This window comes from Mustelus asterias, chromosome 11 (genome assembly GCF_964213995.1).
Source record: "Mustelus asterias chromosome 11, sMusAst1.hap1.1, whole genome shotgun sequence".
Taxonomy (NCBI): domain Eukaryota; kingdom Metazoa; phylum Chordata; class Chondrichthyes; order Carcharhiniformes; family Triakidae; genus Mustelus; species Mustelus asterias.
In genome coordinates this window covers 63,767,939-63,788,052 of record NC_135811.1, presented here as the reverse complement: position 1 = coordinate 63,788,052, position 20,114 = coordinate 63,767,939, and the positions used below count along the sequence as shown (strand labels likewise).

Below are 20,114 nucleotides of genomic sequence, written 5' to 3'. Positions count from 1 at the left end.
GGTCCCGGTAAAGGTTACTGGGTCCATTTGTAACAGTCCACAATCATTCTTGTCTTTAGCCCAAACTGGGTGTTCCTTCAGTTCATCTTTCTCCAGGAGCCTGATATTTCAGGTGACCTTCCCATTAGAGAAGCACAGAGACGATTCCACCTGGGTAAGCACATTCATTCCCAGGAGCACCTGTATACATGTTAACTCTGCTCCAGTGTCCAATAAACAACTCATATAAAGGCCATCTGCTTGTTGTTGCAAGAGGACCAACAGTGGTAAAGTGAGAGTAGGGTCTACTCATTTTTTGCCACTTGCAGGGCTGCTTCCTGCTGTCGAGCAATGAGCTATTTAAACTGCTCTATTAATCTATCTGGTTCACCTTTAGCATTCTCCTCGGGATTCCTGTTCTGCCTTCCCCAATCTCGTACCCATGCTAGGCATGTTTTTGCCCAATGGCCTTCCTTTCCACAATTATGACACTGAACCTGGACATCTGTCATTGGTCGAATGCACTGCCATTTGCACGGCTCTAATGTTCACAGTCATATCCCGTTCTAGCCGAATAAGATGTGTAACCAACCGAGTATAGATAGTGCCTCCTTCTTCCCAATCCAGTTTGTTAACTTTCAGCATTTTGGAAAAATCCGATTTGAAGCCAGCAACAAACGCCGATTTTAATGGCATCAACGTACTTCTATGTTTTCTGTGGTTACTTCCCGAATGCTCGAGCCAATTTGCCCTAAACAGTTCTTGATAATCAGGGATTTCTTCACTCACTTTCTGCTGACATGATGCTATTTTACCCCAGTCAGTCTTGCTTGCCATGTATGCCATACACCACAGTCGGATTTAATTCCATCCTCCCTCGAGGTTTTGTCTGTCCTGACCTAGTCCTCCCTCTACATCAGTCAACAACGTCCTGTTTGGAACCATAAAGGTTAATATCTACACACCGTCCAATGGGTGAAGCCCATAAATTCCTTTCAGTCGCTTCAAAAGGTCCTGTGTTTTTGCTCCACTTTGTTTAGGGTGGGGGGGGGTATTTCTTTAGTCCATTGATTGATCTTTTCTGAGTCTGCGGGTTTATGGATTGCCATGTTACCATATTTGTTCTTGGTATGAGTGACCCCATTCCCATCTGTTGTTCTTTGAGACTCGATCTTTGCTCTCTTATGTTTTAGAGGAAAAAGATTCCGCTTCCTCATTTTCAGAGTCCTCCGAAGAAGACTCATCTCCTCCATAGACTTCCCTTAACTGTCTTGCCCGTACCTGTTGTTCAATTCGTTCCAGAACAGGGTACATTCTGGGACTGAGTGATGGAGTTTTACTGTTCTTTTGCAGGACCATAATCTCGTCTGCAAGTTTCTGACATTTCTGTTTCTCCCCCTTCAGGGAGATACAGACTGCGGCTAATTGATCGTGGAGCCCCTTAATCTTTCGGTCCAATTCCACACGACCAATAGTTTCTTTTCACTGTCTGAGTTGACTCATCATGGTGAGGGACTGGTGAATACGGTCCTTGCCAAGTAATCTCTTGGCTTTCCTCCATGCCTGCCTAATATCGTACAAGGTCTATTGTCCCTTAGAGGCTGCATACTTCTGCTGAATTTTGATGAACATTTTCTGTAACTTGAACCACTGTTCTACAAACTCTTTCAATTGTCGCATCATTTCTGGTTCTGTTACATCCGGAGAGGCCATTCCACCCTTCGCTGTGGTAGGTAAATAACTTTTACTGGTCTTTTCTGCCATTTGATTTGATTTGATTTATTATTGTCACATATTAGTACACAGTGAAAAGTATTGTTTCTTGCGCACAATACAGACAAACATACCGTTCACAGAGAAGGAAAGGAGAGGGTGCAGAATGTAGTGTCATAGCTAGGGTGCAGAGAAAATTCAACTTAATGCAAGGTAGGTCCATTCAAAAGTCTGACAGCAGCAGGGAAGAAGCTCATGACCTCAGACTTTTCTATCTTTTTCCCGACGGAAGAAGGTGAAAGAGAGAATGTCTGGGGTGTGTGGGGTCCTTGATTATGCTGGCTGCTTTGCCGAGGCAGCGGGAAGTGTAGACAGAGTCAATGGATGGGAGGCTGGTTTGCGTGATGGATTGGGCTACATTCACGACCTTGTGTAGTTTCTTGCGGTCTTGGGCAGAGCAGGAGCCATACCAAGCTGTGATACAGCCAGAAAGAATGCTTTCTATGATGCATCTGTAAAAGTTGCCATCCTTAACTCCGAGTAAGGAAGTCTCGAGCCGATTAGGATCAGTTATGACCATGGGTTAACCTTTAGCGGAAAGAGTGCACTCAATGGGGGCCTCAAGCCAAAACATCTAGACCAGGTGTCAGACAAATATGGAATCACGCGAACAGCCAACTTGGAGTCATGTAATGGAGAATCATAGCTAATCATAGCTAATCATAATCTTACCTCTCAGCGTCAATGAGTCCGTCAGTGCTCCTCAAGTCGAAATCTGATCAATGCTCCCACTAGTCTATGCCAGAATTGTTAGATTTGAGAATGCGTTGACGTCTTGTGGTCTGATAAGTTTATTAGGTTTTCCTTCTTGTCCCTACAAAATGTTCGCAGACTGCTCTCTTGTTCTCGCTCTCACAGTATTATTGTACATTATCGTAGAGAACACCCCACATTCATTGGTTAATGTAAGGGACTGAGGAAAATTTGTGGGGAAGACATTTACCAGTGTTCTTTGTCCCTTGTGGGTTTCAGTGTCCTGTTTGCCGGGCGGGTGCTGTGAACAGAATGCTGTTGGTTGAGTGATGTGGGCTGGGCCAATGGGATTGCTCTGGGGGCGGGAGGAAAAAAAGGCACTAGGAAGTGAAGCAGCTGCAGAGCTGGAGAGGGAGAGAGCTGAAGAGGGAGTGTGCAGAGAGAGAGCTTTTCCCAGGCAGTGAGAATTCGGTTTGGAGTGAGAGGCAGCCAGGCGTTCCCATGCCTGTTCTTTTCATTACTGCCGAGGAGGACAGCCTTCAGTGCACTCGACCTACGTTGCTGCACGGATAGCTCGCGGCACCTCTGCCTCCTGCGGCATCATCTTCCACACGTGTGTCTCTTCTGGACTGTGCGTGGGTGTCGTGAGTAACTGGTGGGGACTATACAATCCAACTGGAACAGTATCTACAAATGAGGATGAGATTCTCCATGTGTGCACCAACGGATGGGCCCCAACGGTTATAGATCAGAGCTCACTGTTTTATGTCTGTTAATTATAATTGTTATTAAATTTATTTTTGATATTCCGGTTACAGTACTGACATTTATGGGTAAACAGGGAATTAGCCAAATCAACATCAACCGCTAGGAATTCGGGATCCTGTTGATTGAATATTTAAATAGTAGCCCCATATAGTGGTCAGCAGGGGGTTATATTAATTAAACACATCTCAGAGATGGTTAACGCTAATTGGTTCTGACCTCTGATCATGCCCTGTTCATGAGATAGTGGTCTCTGGTGAGGTTAGCAGATCACCAGCTGGGAATGTGCGCAACACATCTCAGCATAGAGTCATAGAGGTTTACAGCATGGAAACAAGCCTTTGGCCAAACTTGTCCATGCCGCCCTTTTTTTAACCCCTAAGCTAGTCCCAATTGCCTGCATTTGGCCCATATCCCTCGATACCCATCTTACCCATGTAACTGTCTAAACGCTTTTCAAAAGACAAAATTGTACCCACCTCTATTACTACCTCTGGCAGCTTGTTCCAGACATTCACCATCCTCTTTGTGAAAAAATTGCCCTTCTGGATCCTTTTGTATCTCTCCCATCTCACTTTAAACCTATGCCTCTAGTTTTAGACTCCCCTACCTTTGGTAAAAGATATTGACTATCTAGCTGATCTATGCCCCTCATTATTTTATAGACCTCTATAAGATCACCCCTCAGCCTCCTACGCTCCAGAGAAAAAAGTCCCGGTCTATCCAGCCTCTCCTTATAACTCAGTCCATCAAGTCCCGGTAGCATCCTAGTAAATCTTTTCTGCACTCGTTCTAGTTTAATAATATCCTTTCTATAATAGGGTGACCAGAACTGTACACAGCACTCCAAGTGTGGCCTTACCAATGTCTTGTACAACTTCAACAAGACGTCCCAACTCCTGTTGTAATGCATAGAACATAGAAAGCCACAGCACAAACAGGCCCTTCGGCCCACAAGTTGGGCTGATCATATCCCTACCTCTAGGCCTATCTATAGCCCTCAATCCCATTAAATCCCATGTACTCATCCAGAAGTCTCTTAAAAGACCCCAATGAGTTTGCCTCCACCACCACCGACGTCAGCCGATTCCACTCACCCACCACCCTCTGAGTGAAAAACTTACCCCTGACATCTCCTCTGTACCTACCCCCCAGCACCTTAAACCTGTGTCCTCTCGTAGCAACCATTTCAGCCCTTGGAAATAGCCTCTGAGAGTCTACCCTATCCAGACCTCTCAACATCTTGTAAACCTCTATCAGGTCACCTCTCATCCTTCGTCTCTCCAGGGAGAAGAGACCAAGCTCCCTCAACCTATCCTCATAAGGCATGCCCCCCAATCCAGGCAACATCCTTGTAAATCTCCTCTGCACCCTTTCAATGGCTTCAACATCTTTCCTGTAATGAGGTGACCAGAACTGCGCGCAGTACTCCAAGTGGGGTCTAACCAGGGTCCTATAAAGCTGCAGCATTATCTCCCGACTCCTAAACTCAATCCCTCGATTAATGAAGGCTAGTACGCCGTACGCCTTCTTGACCGCATCCTCCACCTGCGAGGCTGATTTAAGAGTCCTATGGACCCGGACCCCAAGGTCCTTCTGATCCTCTACACTGCTAAGAATGGTACCCTTCATATTATACTGCTGCTTCATCCCATTGGATCTGCCAAAATGGATCACCACACACTTATCCGGGTTGAAGTCCATCTGCCACTTCTCCGCCCAGTCTTGCATTCTATCTATGTCTCGCTGCATGTTGTAATCTTTTAACATGTTCCAGCACAAGTGAAATCTGAAACCTCAGCATGATTTACTTTGCAGGAGGTCGGACAGGCGTTTTTGAGGAGGCAGGCGGGAGTCTCGGATGGTGGTCTGCCTCCCTGGGGCCGGGATCCAGGATGTCGCTGGTCGACTCCCAGAAATCCTGAGGGGGGAGGGAGAGGAGCCAGAGGTGGCGGTACATATTGGTACCGCTGATGTGGGAAGGAAGGGGGAAGGGATCATGAAAAGACAGTATAGGGAATTAGGAAGACCGTTGAGAAGGAGGAAAGCAAAGGTAGTAATCTCAAGATTGCTGCCTGTGCCACGGGAAGGTGAGAGCAGGAATGGAGTGAGGTGGAGGATGAATGTGTGGCTAAGGGACTGGTGCAGGGGGCAGGGATTCAGGTTCCTGGACCATTGGGACCTCTTTAGGGGCAGGTGTGACCTGTACACAAAAAACGGGTGGCACTTGAATCCCAGGGGGACCAATATCCTGGTGGGAAGGTTGGCTAAGGCGACTGGGGAGAGTTTAAACTAGATAGGTTGGGGGGAGGGGATCAAGACGAGGTGACTGGGAGCGAGGAAGTTAGCTCGCAAACAGAGGAGGGCTATAGACAGTGCAAGAGGGAGAATGGACAGGGGATAGAGAAGGGGAGAGCTCAGACCAAAGGGTTGAGATGTGTTTACTTTAATGCCAGGGATATAGTGAATAAAGGGGATAAGCTCAGAGCGTGGATCGATGCCTGGAAGTGTGATGTGGTGGCCATTACGGAGACTTGGATGTCTCAGGGACAGGACTGGATACTCCAGGTGCCGGGATTCAGATGTGTCAGGAAGGACAGGGAGGGAGGCAAGAGAGGGGGTGGAGTGGCACTGCTGATCAGGAATAGTGTCACAGCTGTAGAGAAGATGTATGCTGTGGAGGGATTGTCCACCGAGTCTCTGTGGGTGGAAGTTCGGGGTGGGAAGGGGTCGATCACTTTGCTGGGAGTTTTCTATAGGCCGCCCAATAGTAACAGGGAGGTGGAGGAGCAGATAGGGAAACAGATCCTGGAGAGATGCAATAATAGCCGGAAGGACAGGTTTATTTGGTAGCAAATACCATAAGCTTTTGGAGCACTGCTCATTTCCACTCCATCTGACGAAGGAGCAGTGCTCCGAAAGCTTATGGTATTTGCTACCAAATAAACCTGTTGGACTTTAACCTGGTGTTGTGAGACTTCTTACCTTGGAGGGGGTCCAGAGGAGGTTCATGAAAATGATCCTGGGAATGAAAAGCTTGACATATGAGGAGTGTTTGAGGACTCTGGGTCTGTACTCGAAGTTTAGGATGAGGGGGGAATCTCATTGAAATTTACAGGATACTGAAAGGCTGGGATGGAGTGGATGTGGGGAAGATGTTCCATTAGGCGAGACTAGAATCTAAGGGCACAGTCTCAGAGTAAAGGGACGATCCTTTAGACCCGAGATGAGGAGGAATTTCTTCAGCCAGAGGGTGGTGAATCTATGGAATTCATTGTCACAAAAGGCTGTGGAGGCCGGGTCATTGAGTGCATTTAAGACAGAGACAGATAGATTCTTAATTGTAAAGGGATCAAAGGTTGTGGGGAAAAAGCAGGAGAATGGAGTTGAGAAACTTATCAGCCATGATTGAATGGCGGAGCAGACTCAAAGGCCTAATTATCCTCCTATATCTTATGGGTGGTGGGGTCGCTGGTGATAGACAGGTACGGGTAAAGAACTGTCAAGGGAGAAATTAACTGCAAGGGACGGGGCAGGGGGATTTAAAGGAGGGGAACTTGTTTCTTATTTTCATGCAAAATAATAGGAAAATGGGGCAGCTGTTGGGAAGGAGAGGAAATATCCATCTCAGTATATGGCTTTTAAGGACATGGAGTCTGAGGTATATGGACACCTGCCTAGGGAACCAGCTCCTGACGTGATTCAAGATATGCATGAGAATCACATTACCTGGATAGCACTTGACCAAATATTCCATCAGGGCTTTCTGGGTCACAATTTTATGACTCCTATTCATCTCAGAGATAACACAGCAAAGCACTTCTGCCAGGGGAACAAACTGGGATTGAGCAATGGGCATCATAGGTATTGGGGACACATCACCTACAACACAAAACATAATGCAAGAATAAAAACAAAATGCTGCGGATGCTAGAAATTGTAATGGAAACAACATGCTGCAAATACTCAGCAGGTCTGGAAGCATTTGTGGAGAGGGAAACAGAGTTCACATTTTGAGTTAAATATGTCTGTTCATTGGAACTGTTTGAGCTTCCCATATCCCTTGATTCCTGCAGAGATTAAAAACCTGTCCCAGCATTAAATAATGCAGCAATGATGGAGAATCCACAATCCTCTGGTCTAAAGAATTTCATGATTTACAACTCCTTGAGTCAATTCATTTCTCCTCATCTCAATCCTAAGTGATCGACTCCTTATCCTGAGACTGTGTTCCCATGTTTTAGATTCCCGACCAGTGGAAATTTCTCAACATCTGCCCTATCAAACCCCTTCAGAATCCTCTTGGCTTCAAGGAAATCAGCTCTCATTCTTCTAACTCCACAGAATGTAAGCTGAATTTACTCAATCTCTCATCACAGGACAACCATAGAAAAGTTACAGCACAGGTGGAGGCCATTTGGCCCATCTTGTCCATGTCAGCCAGAACACCCAGGTGCCCTTTCTAATCCCACCTTCCAGCACCCGGCCCATAGCCCTGCAGTTTAAGGTGCAGATCCGGGTACTTAAAAGAGTTTAGGATCTCTGCGTCGACCACCAACTCAGGCAGCGAATTCCAGACACCCTCCACCTTCTGCATAAAAAAGTTCTTCCTCATGTCTTCTCCACACCTACCGCCAGTGAACCTATGTCCCCTGGTTCCAGAATTCTCCATCAAAGGAAACAATTTTATCCTGTCCACTCTATCTCTCCCACTTCATAATTTTGTACACCTCTATCAAGTCATCCCTCAGCTTTCTTTGTTCCAAAGAAAACCCCAACCTATCCAATCTCTTTTCTTAGCTACACTTTTCCAGCCCGGCAACATCCTTGTAAACCTCTTCTGCCATCTCTCCAGAGCAATTAGCTCCTTCCTGTAATGTGGTGACCAGAACTACACACGATACTCCAGTTGTGGCCTCACCAGTGTTTTATACAATTCCAACATATATATCCTTACTTTTTAATTCTATACGTCTGCCAATGAAGGAAAGCATTCCATTGGCCTTCTTTACAACCTTGTCGACTTGAACTGCTGCCTTTAGGGACCTGTGTACTTGTACGCCAAGATCTCTCACTTCATCTACCCCTCTTAGTATGTTCCCATTTAATGTGTATTCCCTACAACTGTTTGACCTCCCTAACTGCATCACCTCACCCATCTCTATTTTAAAATTCATCTGCCGCTTTACCGCCCACTCCACTAACCCATCAATATCACTTTGTAGATTATAGCTGTTTTCTACACTATCCACTACTCGGCCAATCTTTGTGTCATGTGCAAATTTCCCAATGGTGCCCCCCACGTTCACATCCAATCATTAATATGTATCGCAAACAGCATGGGTCCCAACACCAATCCCTGTGGAACAACCACTTGAAACAACTTTCCATTCGCAAGGGCATTCATCAGCCATTATCCTTTGTCTCTTGTTACGAAGCCAACTTTTAATCCGGGTTGCCACACTACCCTGTATCCTGTGGGCTTTCACTTTTTTGACCAATCTGCCATATGGGACCTTGTCAAATACCTTGCTAAAGTCCATGTACACAACATCCACTGCACTACCCCATCAACCCTTCTTGTCACTTCCTCAAAGAACTCAATCAAGTTTTGAGGCAAAACTTTCCCTTAACAAACCTCAGGGACCCAATGAAGTGAATCTTTGCTGCACCGTCCCCAATGCAAGTAAATCCATTATTAAATATGGAGGCCAAAACGGCACCCAGTATTCCAGATGTGGCCTCACCAAAATGCCACGCAATTGTAACAAGACTTCTTATTCTTGTATTCAAATTCCCTTGTAATAAAGGCCTTACAAATTGTTTGCTGGACCTGCATGAGAACTTTCTACATTCTGCAGCATGGTGGCACAGTGGTTAGCACTGCTGTCTCACAATCTGGGTTCAATTCCGGCCTTGGGTCACTGTCTGTGTGGAGTTTGCATGATCTCCCTGTGTCTGCGTGGGTTTCTTCCGGGTACTCCAGTTTCCTCCCACAGTCTAAAGTGTGAGGGTTAGGTGGATTGGCCATGCTAAACTGACCCTAGGGTCAGGGAGATTAGCTAGGCAAATATTTGGTGGTTACAGTGATAGAGCCTGGGTGGGATTGTTATCAGCGCAGGCTGGATGGGTCAAAATGCTTCCTTTTGAACTGTAGGGATTCTATGATTCCTTGTATAAATACACCCAAGTATCTCTAACCAACAAGTTACATGTTTCACATCTTTTCAAAAATATTCTGCTTTTCTAGTCATACAATCAAAGTGAATAACGTCAGACGTCCCCACATTGTGCTCCATCTGCCACCTTGTTGCCCAGGTTCTTAACCTATCTATATCACTTTGCAACCTCTCTGTGCCCTCCCCTCAGCTTCGTTTTCCACCCATCTTTGTATCGTCAGCAAACTTTACTCTCTGTTCCTTCATCAAAGTCATTAATATAGATTGTAAATAGCTGCTGTCCCAGCACTGAACCTTGCAGCATTCCACTATTCACTGTCTGCCAACTTAACCTTGCCTGACATAGCATTGCCAACAGAGTGTGATTGGAGCAGGGAGCTCTGGGTATTCCTCTTGATCTCATCCGACTGTTCCAATCACTCCGCCAGGGAATCAAGTCAAACTTTACCATCATAGTCTGTCCAGTTAAGTTATCTAGGAATGTGCTCCACGTGACTGATGGTGAGAGTATCTGAGGGAGAACATTGCAGCAATGATGGGCAGAGGAAGGGTTAACTGAAAGAACGGAACCACAGACTTGGAATGTGAGGCAACTTCTGGTGAGATAAAGCCAAAAGTCAGGCTTATGAGTTATTTATTTTTGATTTAAACAACTGCACTTAAATAGCACCATCAGTATATTTCAATCAGTAAAATAATGGAAGGTGTTGATATCAGTGTTTACAGTAGAAACACAGCAATGTTCAGTTTGTGTCTGCCAAGGGCCACTCAGCCTTGATCAAAACATGAACAATTGAACTGAACTCAAGAGGCGAGGCGAGAGTGTCAGCCTCAGGCATCAAGGTAGCTAGCAGTAGAGTGAATGTGCTATTGAGGAGCACATTACTGAGGGCGGCACGGTAGCACAGTGGTTAGCACTGCTGCTTCACAGCTCCAGGGACCTGGGTTCGATTCCCAGCTTGGGTCATTGTCTGTGTGGAGTTTGCACATGCTCCTCGTGTCCGCGTGGGTTTCCTCCGGGTGCTCCGGTTTCCTCCCACAGTCCAAAGATGTGTGGGTTAGGTTGATTGGCCGTGCTAAAATTGCCCCTTAGTGGCCTGAGATGCGTAGGTTAGAGGGATTAGCGGGTAATGGGATATGGGGTTAGGGCCTGGGTGGGATTGTGGTCAGTGCAGACTCGATGGGCCAAATGGCCTCTTTCTGCACTGTAGGGTTTCTATGACATTGAGGCTCCTCAGTAGCACATTCACTCTACTGCTAGCTCCCTTGATGCCTGAGGCTGACACTCTCGCCTCGCCTCTTGAGTTCAGTTCAATTGTTCATGTTTTGATCAAGGCTGAGTGGCCCTTGGCAGACACAAACTGAACACTGCTGTGTTTCTACTGTAAACACTGATATCAACACCTTCCATTATTTTACTGATTGAAATATACTGATGGTGCTATTTAAGTGCAGTTGTTTAAATCAAAAATTAATAACTCATAAGCCTGGTATGCAGAGTCTGGTCTTGCTGAGGGGTGCGATGTGAGGTTTGTAGGTTGGCTGCAGGTTCTGTAAAGACTGACTCTGTCTAAGGTAATTATGATAGCGAGGCCTCTTTAAGGGGTGATTGTTTGTGGGTCACGTGGCCCTCCCAGGACCTATCGGAATGGAACACGTGAACCTTGACCTATCGAATGTTAGGATGTGGGCCCAAGTAGATGGAACCCATCGATATTATATATATAGATATAATTATTGCTGTTGTTTAATAAACCACCATTGTGATTTAAAGCTTCCTCATCATATTACTTCGTGCTACAGTATTGGTGACGAGAATACATTGGCCTACAAAAAGCCAAAATTTGGATGGGGGAGCTCTCAAAAACCTGCAAAGGTAAAAAGTCATCTGTACCAACCATGGTCAAATAGCTATGCCATTATTAGGGAAAATTGATCTGTTTGATCTGGCAGTTGAAAATTGGGGCCAGTACATCGAAAGGCTTCAATACCTTTTTGCTGCCAAAGAAATAACTTCTGTGAAAAAGCAGAGATGAGTTTACTCAGTTTGCGGCCCACAAACGTATAAACTCAGAAGAAAGGTAATATCTGCGGAGGCTCCACATAGTAATCACTTTGACCAGTGAGTGGCATTAGTGAAGGACCAGGACAATCCCCGACACTCCATTGTTATGCAGCAGTATAAGTTCCATCCAGCCATTAGGGACCCTGGGGAGACAGTTTCTGCTTTTGTTGCTAAATGGTGAGTGTGGCCCGTCTCTCGGCGGGATCAGGGTATTGAATTTGATGATCAGCCATGATCATAATGAAAGGCAGAGTAGGCTCGAGGGCTGAATGGCCCACTCCTGCTCCTATTCTCTATGTTTCTAAGTGATATGTTCCGTGAGCTTTTGGTCTGTGGTATCAATAATTTGAATATTCAGAAGAAATTGCTGGCAGAAACCAAAATATCCCTAGACAAGTCGATTGAATGGACTCAAGCGACTGAAAGCACTGGACAAAGTGTGTTTGAACTGTAAAGCATGCAAAGTGAAATCAATCAAATATGGCAGGAAACTATGATGATGGGAGACTTTAATTTCCCAAACATAGATTGGAATATCCCTAGGGTAAGGAGATTGGATGGGGAGGAATTTGTTAGGTGTGTTCAGGAGGGTTTCCTGACACAGCATGTGGACAAGCCTACAAGAGGAGAGGCTGTACGTGATCTGATACTGACCAATGAGCCTGGACAGGTGTCAGATCTCTCGGTGGGAGAGCATCTTGGGGATAGCGATCATAACTCTATCTCCTTTATGCTTGCATTGGAGAAAGAGAGGATCAGGCAAGCTCGGAAAGCGTTTATATGGAGTTAGGGGAAATATGAAGACATAAGGCAGCAAATTAGAGCAGTAAATTGGAAGGAGATATTCTCGGGGAAATGTACTGAAGAGAAGTGGCAGTTTTTCAACGAATGTCTGTCTAGGGTTCTACAGGACAATGTTCCGAACAGACAGGGAGGAGTTGGTAGGTTAAAGGAACTGTGGTGCACGAAAGCTGTGCGGGACCTAGTCGAGAAGAAAAGGAAAGCGTACAAAAGGTTCAGAGAGCTTGGCGAAGATAGGGATCGAGATGAGTATACGGCTTGTAGGAAGGGACTAAAGAAGGAAGTTAGGAGAGCCAGAAGGGGTCACGAGAAGGCCTTGGCAAGTAGAATTAAGGAAATCCCTAAGGCGTTCTATAAATATGTGGAGAGTGAAAGGATGAGACGTGAAGGAATAGGGCCTATAAAAGGTGAAGGCGGGAAAATCAGTACGGAACCAGTAGAAATGGCAGAGGTGCTCAATGAGTATTTTGCCTCGGTTTTCACAGAGGAGAAGGACCTGGGTGGATGTACTGTGGGCTTGCGGTGGACTGAAAAGATTGAGTATGTGGACTTTAACAAAGAGGTTGTGCTGGAATCTTTGAATGGCATCAAGATAGATAAGTCGCCGGATCCGGATGGGATGTACCCCAGGTTACTGTGGGAGGCGAGGGAAGAGATTGCAGAGCCTCTGGCGATGATCTTTGCGTCGTCGATGGAGACAGGAGAGGTGCCGGAGGATTGGAGGATTGCGGATGTGGTTCCTATTTTCAAGAAGGGGAATAGGGATAGCCCAGGTAATTACCGACCGGTGAGTCTAACCTCAGTGGTTGGTAAGCTGATGGAGAAGATCCTGAGGGACAAGATTTATGAGCATTTAGAGAGGTTTAGTATGCTCAAGAATACTCAGCATGGCTTTGTCAAAGGCCGATCGTGCCTTACGAGCCCGGTGGAGTTCTTCGAAAATGTGACTAAACACATTGACGAAGGGAAAGTGGTAGATGTGGTTTATATGGATTTTAGCAAGGCGTTCGATAAGGTCCCCCATGCAAGGCTTCTAGAAAATGTGAGAGGGCATGGGATCCATGGGGCTGCTGCCCTGTGGATCCAGAACTGGCTTGCCCAAAGGAGGCAGAGAGTGGGTACAGATGGGTCTTTTTCTAAATGGAGGTCGGTCACCAGTGGTGTGCCCCAGGGATCTGTTCTGGGACCCTTGCTGTTTGTCATTTTCATAAATGACCTGGATGAGGAAGTGGAGGGATGGGTTGATAAGTTTGCTGATGACACGAAGGTTGGTGGGATTGTGGATAGTCTGGAGGGATGTCAGAAGTTACAGAGGGACATAGATGGGATGCAAGACTGGGCAGAGAAGTGGCAGATGGACTTCAACCCAGATAAATGCGTAGTGGTCCATTTTGGCAGGTCAAATGGGATGAAGGAGTACAATATAAAGGGAAAGACTCTTAGTACTGTGGAGGATCAGAAGGACCTTGGGGTCCGGGTCCATAGGTCTCTCAAATCGGCCCTGCAGGTGGAGGAGGTGGTTAAGAAGGCATATGGTGTGCTGGCCTTTATCAATCGAGGGATTGAGTTTAGGAGTCCGGGGTTAATGATGCAGCTATATAAGACCCTCGTCAGACCCCACTTGGAGTACTGTGCTCAGTTCTGGTCGCCTCATTACACGAAGGATGTGGAAAATATTGAAAGGGTGCAGAGGAGATTTACAAGGATGTTGCTGGATTGAGTGGCATGCCTTATGAGGATAGGCTGAGGGAGCTCGGTCTTTTCTCCTTGGAGAGATGTAGGATGAGAGGAGACCTAATAGAGGTATATAAGATGTTGAGAGGCATAGATCGGGTGGACTCTCAGAGGCTTTTTCCCAGGGTGAAAATGGCTGCTATGAGAGGACACAGGTTTAAGGTGCTGGGGGGTAGGTACAGGGGAAATGTTAGGGGGAAGTTTTTCACACAGAAGGTGGTGGGCGAGTGGAATCGGCTGCCGCCAGTGGTGGTGGAGGCAAACTCAGTAGGGTCTTTTAAGAGACTCCTGGATGAGTACATGGGACTTAATAGGATGGAGGGTTATAGGTAGGCCTAGAAGGTAAGGATATGTTCGGCACAACTTGTGAGGCTGAAGGGCCTGTTTTGTGCTGTAGTTTTTCTATGTTTCTTCTATGAGAATGTGTTAGTACAAAATAGAAAATGTTATAAAAATAATAATGGAAAAATTAAAGAAAACAGTTGGAATAAAACAGTTGGCTTCCCACACAGCTTACTACCCCAACAACAAGGGCCCCAACACTGATCCCTGCAGGATCCCACTGGACACAGTCTTCCTGTCCAAAAACACCCCTCGACCAGCACCCTCCGCTTCCTGTCGATCAGCCAATTCTGGATCCAATTTGCCAAATTTCCTTGGATTCTATGGGTTCTTTCCTTTGCTATCGGTCTCCCATGTGCAGCCTTATCTGAAACCTTACTGAAGTCCAGGGAGACTATGTCAAATGCATTGCTCTCATCTACACACCTGGTCACCTCTTCAAAAAAAAATCAATCAAGTTGGTCAGACATGAAGTTCCCTTAAAATCACGCTGACTGTTCTTGATTAATCCTGCCTCTCCAAATGCAGATTAATTCTGTTTCTCAGAATTGCTTCCAATAGGGAGAGGTTAGATTAACTGGCCTGCAGTTTCCTGGTTTAACCTTTTGTTCCTTTTCAATTCCCAGGTTGGGTCACTCTCCGCAAGTTCTCCCTGTGTCTGCGTGGGTTTTCTCCAGGTGCGCCACTTTCCTCCCACAGTCGGAAAAACGTGCTAGTGTGGTGCATTGGCCATGCTAAATTCTCCCTCAGTGTACACAAACGGGTGCCGGAGTGTGGCAACTAGGGGATTTTCACAGTAACTTCATTGCAGTATTCATGTCAGCCTACTTGTGACAATAATAAGTAAACTTTTTTTTAAACTTTGTGAACAATGGTACCACATTGTCTTTTCTCCAGTCCACCAGCACCCCTCCTGTGGCCAGAGAGGAATTGAAAATTATTGCCAGCAATCCTCCTTTGCCTCACTCAACAGCCTGGGGCACATTTCATCCGGCTCTGGAGATTTATCTATTTTTAAGTCTGCCAGACTGCTCAGAATCTCTTCTCTGTCCACATTAATTTCTTTAAATGTATCACAGTCCTTCTCCCTGATTTCTATACCCATACCGTGTCTCTCACGAGTGAATGCCAACACATTTAGAACCCTACCTCCAGGCTCCACACACAAATTAGCCTTGTGGTCCTTAATGGGCCCCACTCTTTCCCTCGTTACCCTTTTACCCTTAATGTACTTATAAAACAACTTATTTTACCTGCCAGTATCCTTTCATGCCTCCTTTTTGCTCTCCTAATTTCCTTTTTAAATTCCCTCTTGCACTTTCTATACTCCTCTCGGGCTTTTGCTGTTTGATAGGACTGCTAATTTGATAGAATTAATTAGAGAGAGCTAATTAGACAGTTGTTTTGAAGAGCTGGAACAGACAGAATATGTCTCTTATCATTCAGAAATATTTTCAGGTTAAAGACAAAGAAATGACCAACCTTTCATTTGAACTCCTTTTCCAGGACCCGAGTGAGTTTGGCATCAACCAATTCAATTGGTCTGGACAGCTTGAAGAGACGTGGCTTGCTGCAGAGTTATGGAACCCTGAACAGCACCGGGCGGAGTGGCCTGTTGTCCCAGCATCCCTTGCTGCCACTCACCCCAGTAATGAATGTTTGAGCAGTGACAGTGCTCTCTGGCCATGGCCTAGGAATGTAAAGTATCAGATAAACATCAGGGCTTTTGTATGTTGTGAATTGTGAATGCGTTATGCCTGACACAGCTTTTATAAAAAATTGTGGCCTTTGAATTGTTCCCATTTAAGGACTATTCATTTTTTATTCATTCCTGGGATGTGGGTATTACTGGCAAAGTCAGCACTTACTGCCCATCTTAATTGTCCCTGTGTGCCAGTTTTTGTAACACAAATGACTGGGCTATTTGAGGACAGCTCACAGTCAACCGCATTGCCCTTTATCTGGAATCACTTACAGGGCAGACTGGAACAGGACATTAGTGGCGCAGATGGGTTTTTATGGCAATAAATAATTTCATGGTCACCATTTCAAATCCTAGCTTTTTATTCCAGATTTTATTTAATTAACAGAAATTAAATTCCACAATTGCTATTGTGAGATTTGATTGCTATTTCTGGATCATTAATCCAGGTCACTGGATTACTAGGTCGAGTAATATGAGCACTATTCTAACGTTCCTTTTTCCATTTATTGCAGTTGTTAAAAACGTGTATTTTGTGTTACTAAAACAGATGTTTATACAGAAAAGATAAAAATAAAAACAATTTCGAAAAGTAACTAATACCTATCTTTGAGTTTTGAAATTATGTTTTTCTGATTGGAGGAGAGCTTAAAGGGTATTGCCAAGGATTTCAAGAAATATTGTGAGAAGGTAAATATCAAAAATGGTTCAGGGATCTGTGCTGGGACCAGCTGCACCTCCATCCCACGCAGTGTCCCAGGGGCACCCCAAGGAGGGAGGAAGATCTGGAGACCATGCCACACCTACCTCCCAGGAGACTCATCAGCCCTACTGACACCGGTGCATCTCATGGGCAGCAGGCTGAACTGAGTGGCACAGCTACATCCATGACACCCGAAAGCCGACCAGAGCCCGGCCCTCCAGGGGTCACTTACAAAGGACATCAAAGGCCACGGGGCATAGAACACAGCAGATTGCCTCCACCTCTGATCTGCATCCTGGGGCATCACCTGGGCGTAACGGCAGGCCATGGAAGATTAAGAGGTTGTAGGGTTACCAAGAGGGCACGGGTGAAGGCTTGTACCGTAGTTAGAGATAGGGTAATTGACAATGTCAATGATCACTATCAAATTTATTTAATATATTTTTTGCATCTCACAGCTGTGACTCATCTGTCTGTGACCTGCATCCTACAGAGAGTCTTGTGCCCTGACCATGTGCATAGAGCTTCAGAGCATCGTTCACAAGAGAAGGCCATCAACTCACCGGAGTTTGGACCGTTGATAGCTACCCACGAGGTTGTGCAATTACCAGTTCCAGCGCATGTGCCAGATCCCTGACTGTCCTGATACTCCAAGCACTCACTGAAAATGCCGTTAGGGTTGCGAGGTCACCGGTCCCCACTGCTGACGTGGGTTTTGGAGCTGCAGGTCTACACCTCCTAGTTGATGAACCATGTGGTGATGAGGGCCTCCCTTCCCAGCCTTGCCGGACCTTTGTCACCACCTGCACCCATTCTCTGGCTCCTCCTCAGCCTCGTCCTCCACATCTGCCTGGTCCTCCTCCTCCTCCTCCTCCCCCAGAACGTCTCCCTGCTGCTGCGCCAGATTGTGGAGCACACAGCAGATGACCACAATGTGGGAGACATTGGCCCTGCCAGAGCAGTCCAGGCAGCGGAACCACATCTTCAGGAGCCTGGTGCACTGCTCAACAATGGACCGGGTGGCAGCATGGGCCTTATTTTAGCGGAACTCCACCTCTGTCTCAGGCTTTTACACTAGAGTTATCAGCCATTTCCTCGGTGGGAAGCCCTTGTCTCCCATGAGCCATCCTGGCAGCCGGGAGGTCCTCAAAGACCCTGGGGATATCAGAGCTCCGCGAGATGTAGCTGTTGTGCATGCTGACTGGGTGGCGTGCACACACTTTTTTATCCATTCGTGATAATACCAGTAGGCCATTGCCTCCTGCATGATTTTCATTCGGTGGTCACAGTTCGTACATGAATGTCATTTGAACAAATGTCGGACACCATGCACCGCCGATGGCTCTGCCTCCGAAAGGAGACAATGCAACACCTTAAAATTTATTTATTAGTCACAAGTAAGGCTTACGTTAACACTGCTGTCGTGTATCGTGAAGGCCGCCTTGGAGAAGGCCGCCTTGAAGGCGGCCTTCGCGACACACGACAGCGCAGAGTCGCTGAGCAGAAACTGATAGCCAAGTTCCGCACACACGCGGACGGCCTCAACCGGGATATTGGGTTCATGTCCCACTATTTGTAACCCCCACAGAGTTTCACTGGCTGTCTTGTCTGGAGACAATACACATCTTTTTAGCCTGTCTTGATGCTCTCTCCACTCACGTTCTTTGTATCTTAAAGACTTGATTAGTTGTAAGTATGCGCATTCCAACCATTATTCATGTAAATTGAGTTTGTGTCTTTATATGCCCTGTTTGTGAACAGAATTCCCACTCACCTGAAGAAGGGGCTTGGAGCTCCGAAAGCTTGTGTGGCTTTTGCTACCAAATAAACCTGTTGGACTTTAACCTGGTGTTGTTAAACTTCTTACTGTGTTTACCCCAGTCCAACGCCAGCATCTCCACATCATTGCTGCAATGTTCCAGTGAAGCTCAACACAAACTGGAGGAACAGCATCTCATCTTCCAGCTCGGCACTTTACAGCCTTCCGGTCTCAACATCGAATTCAACTTCAGATGATTTGCTCTACCCCACCTCGACTCCTTTGTTTATATTTTATTTAATTTTTTAGAACATAGAACAGTACAGCACAGAACAGGCCCTTCGGCCCACGTTGTTGTGCCGAGCTTTGTCTGAAACCCAGATCAAGCTATTTCCTCCCTATCATCCCGAAGTACTCCATGTGCCTATCCAATAGCTTCTTAAATGTTCCTAAAGTTTCTGACTCCACTATCACTGCAGGCAGTCCATTCCACACCCCAACCACTCTTTGCGTAAAGAACCTACCTCGGACATCCTTCCTATATCTCCCACCATGAACCCTATAGTTATGCCCCCTAGTTACCGCTCCATTCACCCGAGGAAATAGTCTTTGAACGTTCACTCTATCTATCCCCCTCATCATCTTATAAACCTCTATCAAGTCTCCTCTCAACCTCCTCCGCTCTAAAGAGAAAAGCCCAAGTTCCCTCAACCTTTCCTCATAAGACCTACCCTCCAAACCAGGCAGCATCCTGGTAAATCTCCTTTGCACTCTTTCCAGTGTCTCCACATCCTTCTTGTAGTGAGGTGACCAGAACTGCACACAATATTCCAAATGTGGTCTCACCAAGGTCCTGTACAGTTGCAGCATAACCCCACGGCTCTTAAACTCAAACCCCCTGTTAATGAACGCCAACACACTATAGGCCTTCTTCACGGCTCTATCCACTTGAGTGGCAACCTTCAGAGATCTATGGATGTGAACCCCAAGATCTCTCTGTTCCTCCACATTCTTCAGAACCCTACCTTTGACCCTGTAATCCACATTTAAATTTGTCCTACCAAAATGAATCACCTCGCATTTGTCAGGGTTAAACTCCATTTGCCATTTTTCAGCCCAGCTCTGCATCCTATCTATATCTCTTTGCAGCCTACAACAGCCCTCCACCTCATCCACTACTCCACCAATCTTGGTGTCATCAGCAAATTTACTGATCTACCCTTCAGCCCCCTCCTCTAAGTCATTTATAAAAATGACAAATAGCAGAGGACCAAGCACTGATCCCTGTGGCACTCCGCTGGTAACTGGTTTCCAGTCCGAAAATTTTCCATCCACCACCAGCCTCTGTCTTCTGTTAGATAGCCAGTTACCTATCCAATCGGCCAAACTTCCCTCTATCCCACACATCCTTACTTTCTTCATAAGCCGACCGTGGGGGACTTTATCAAACGCCTTACTAAAATCCATGTATATGACATCAACTGCACTACCTTCATCTACACACTTAGTTACCTCCTCAAAAAATTCTATCAAATTTGTAAGGCAAGACTTGCCCTTCACAAATCCGTGCTGACTATCCCGGATTAAGCTGCATCTTTCTAAATGGTCATAAATCCTAT

General features: G+C 46.1%; 1 protein-coding gene across 1 annotated transcript in view; it reads left to right on the top strand.

Annotated features, from left to right (window-relative positions):
- The window catches only part of stox1 (storkhead box 1), a 28,141-nt gene extending 12,147 nt beyond the window's left edge, over nt 1–15,994 (top strand). The window contains exon 4 of the mRNA XM_078222929.1: nt 15,838–15,994. Coding sequence (XP_078079055.1) covers nt 15,838–15,994 — 157 coding nt within the window. The remainder of the gene's footprint in view (nt 1–15,837) is intronic.
- The last annotated feature ends 4,120 nt before the right edge of the window (nt 15,995–20,114 follow it).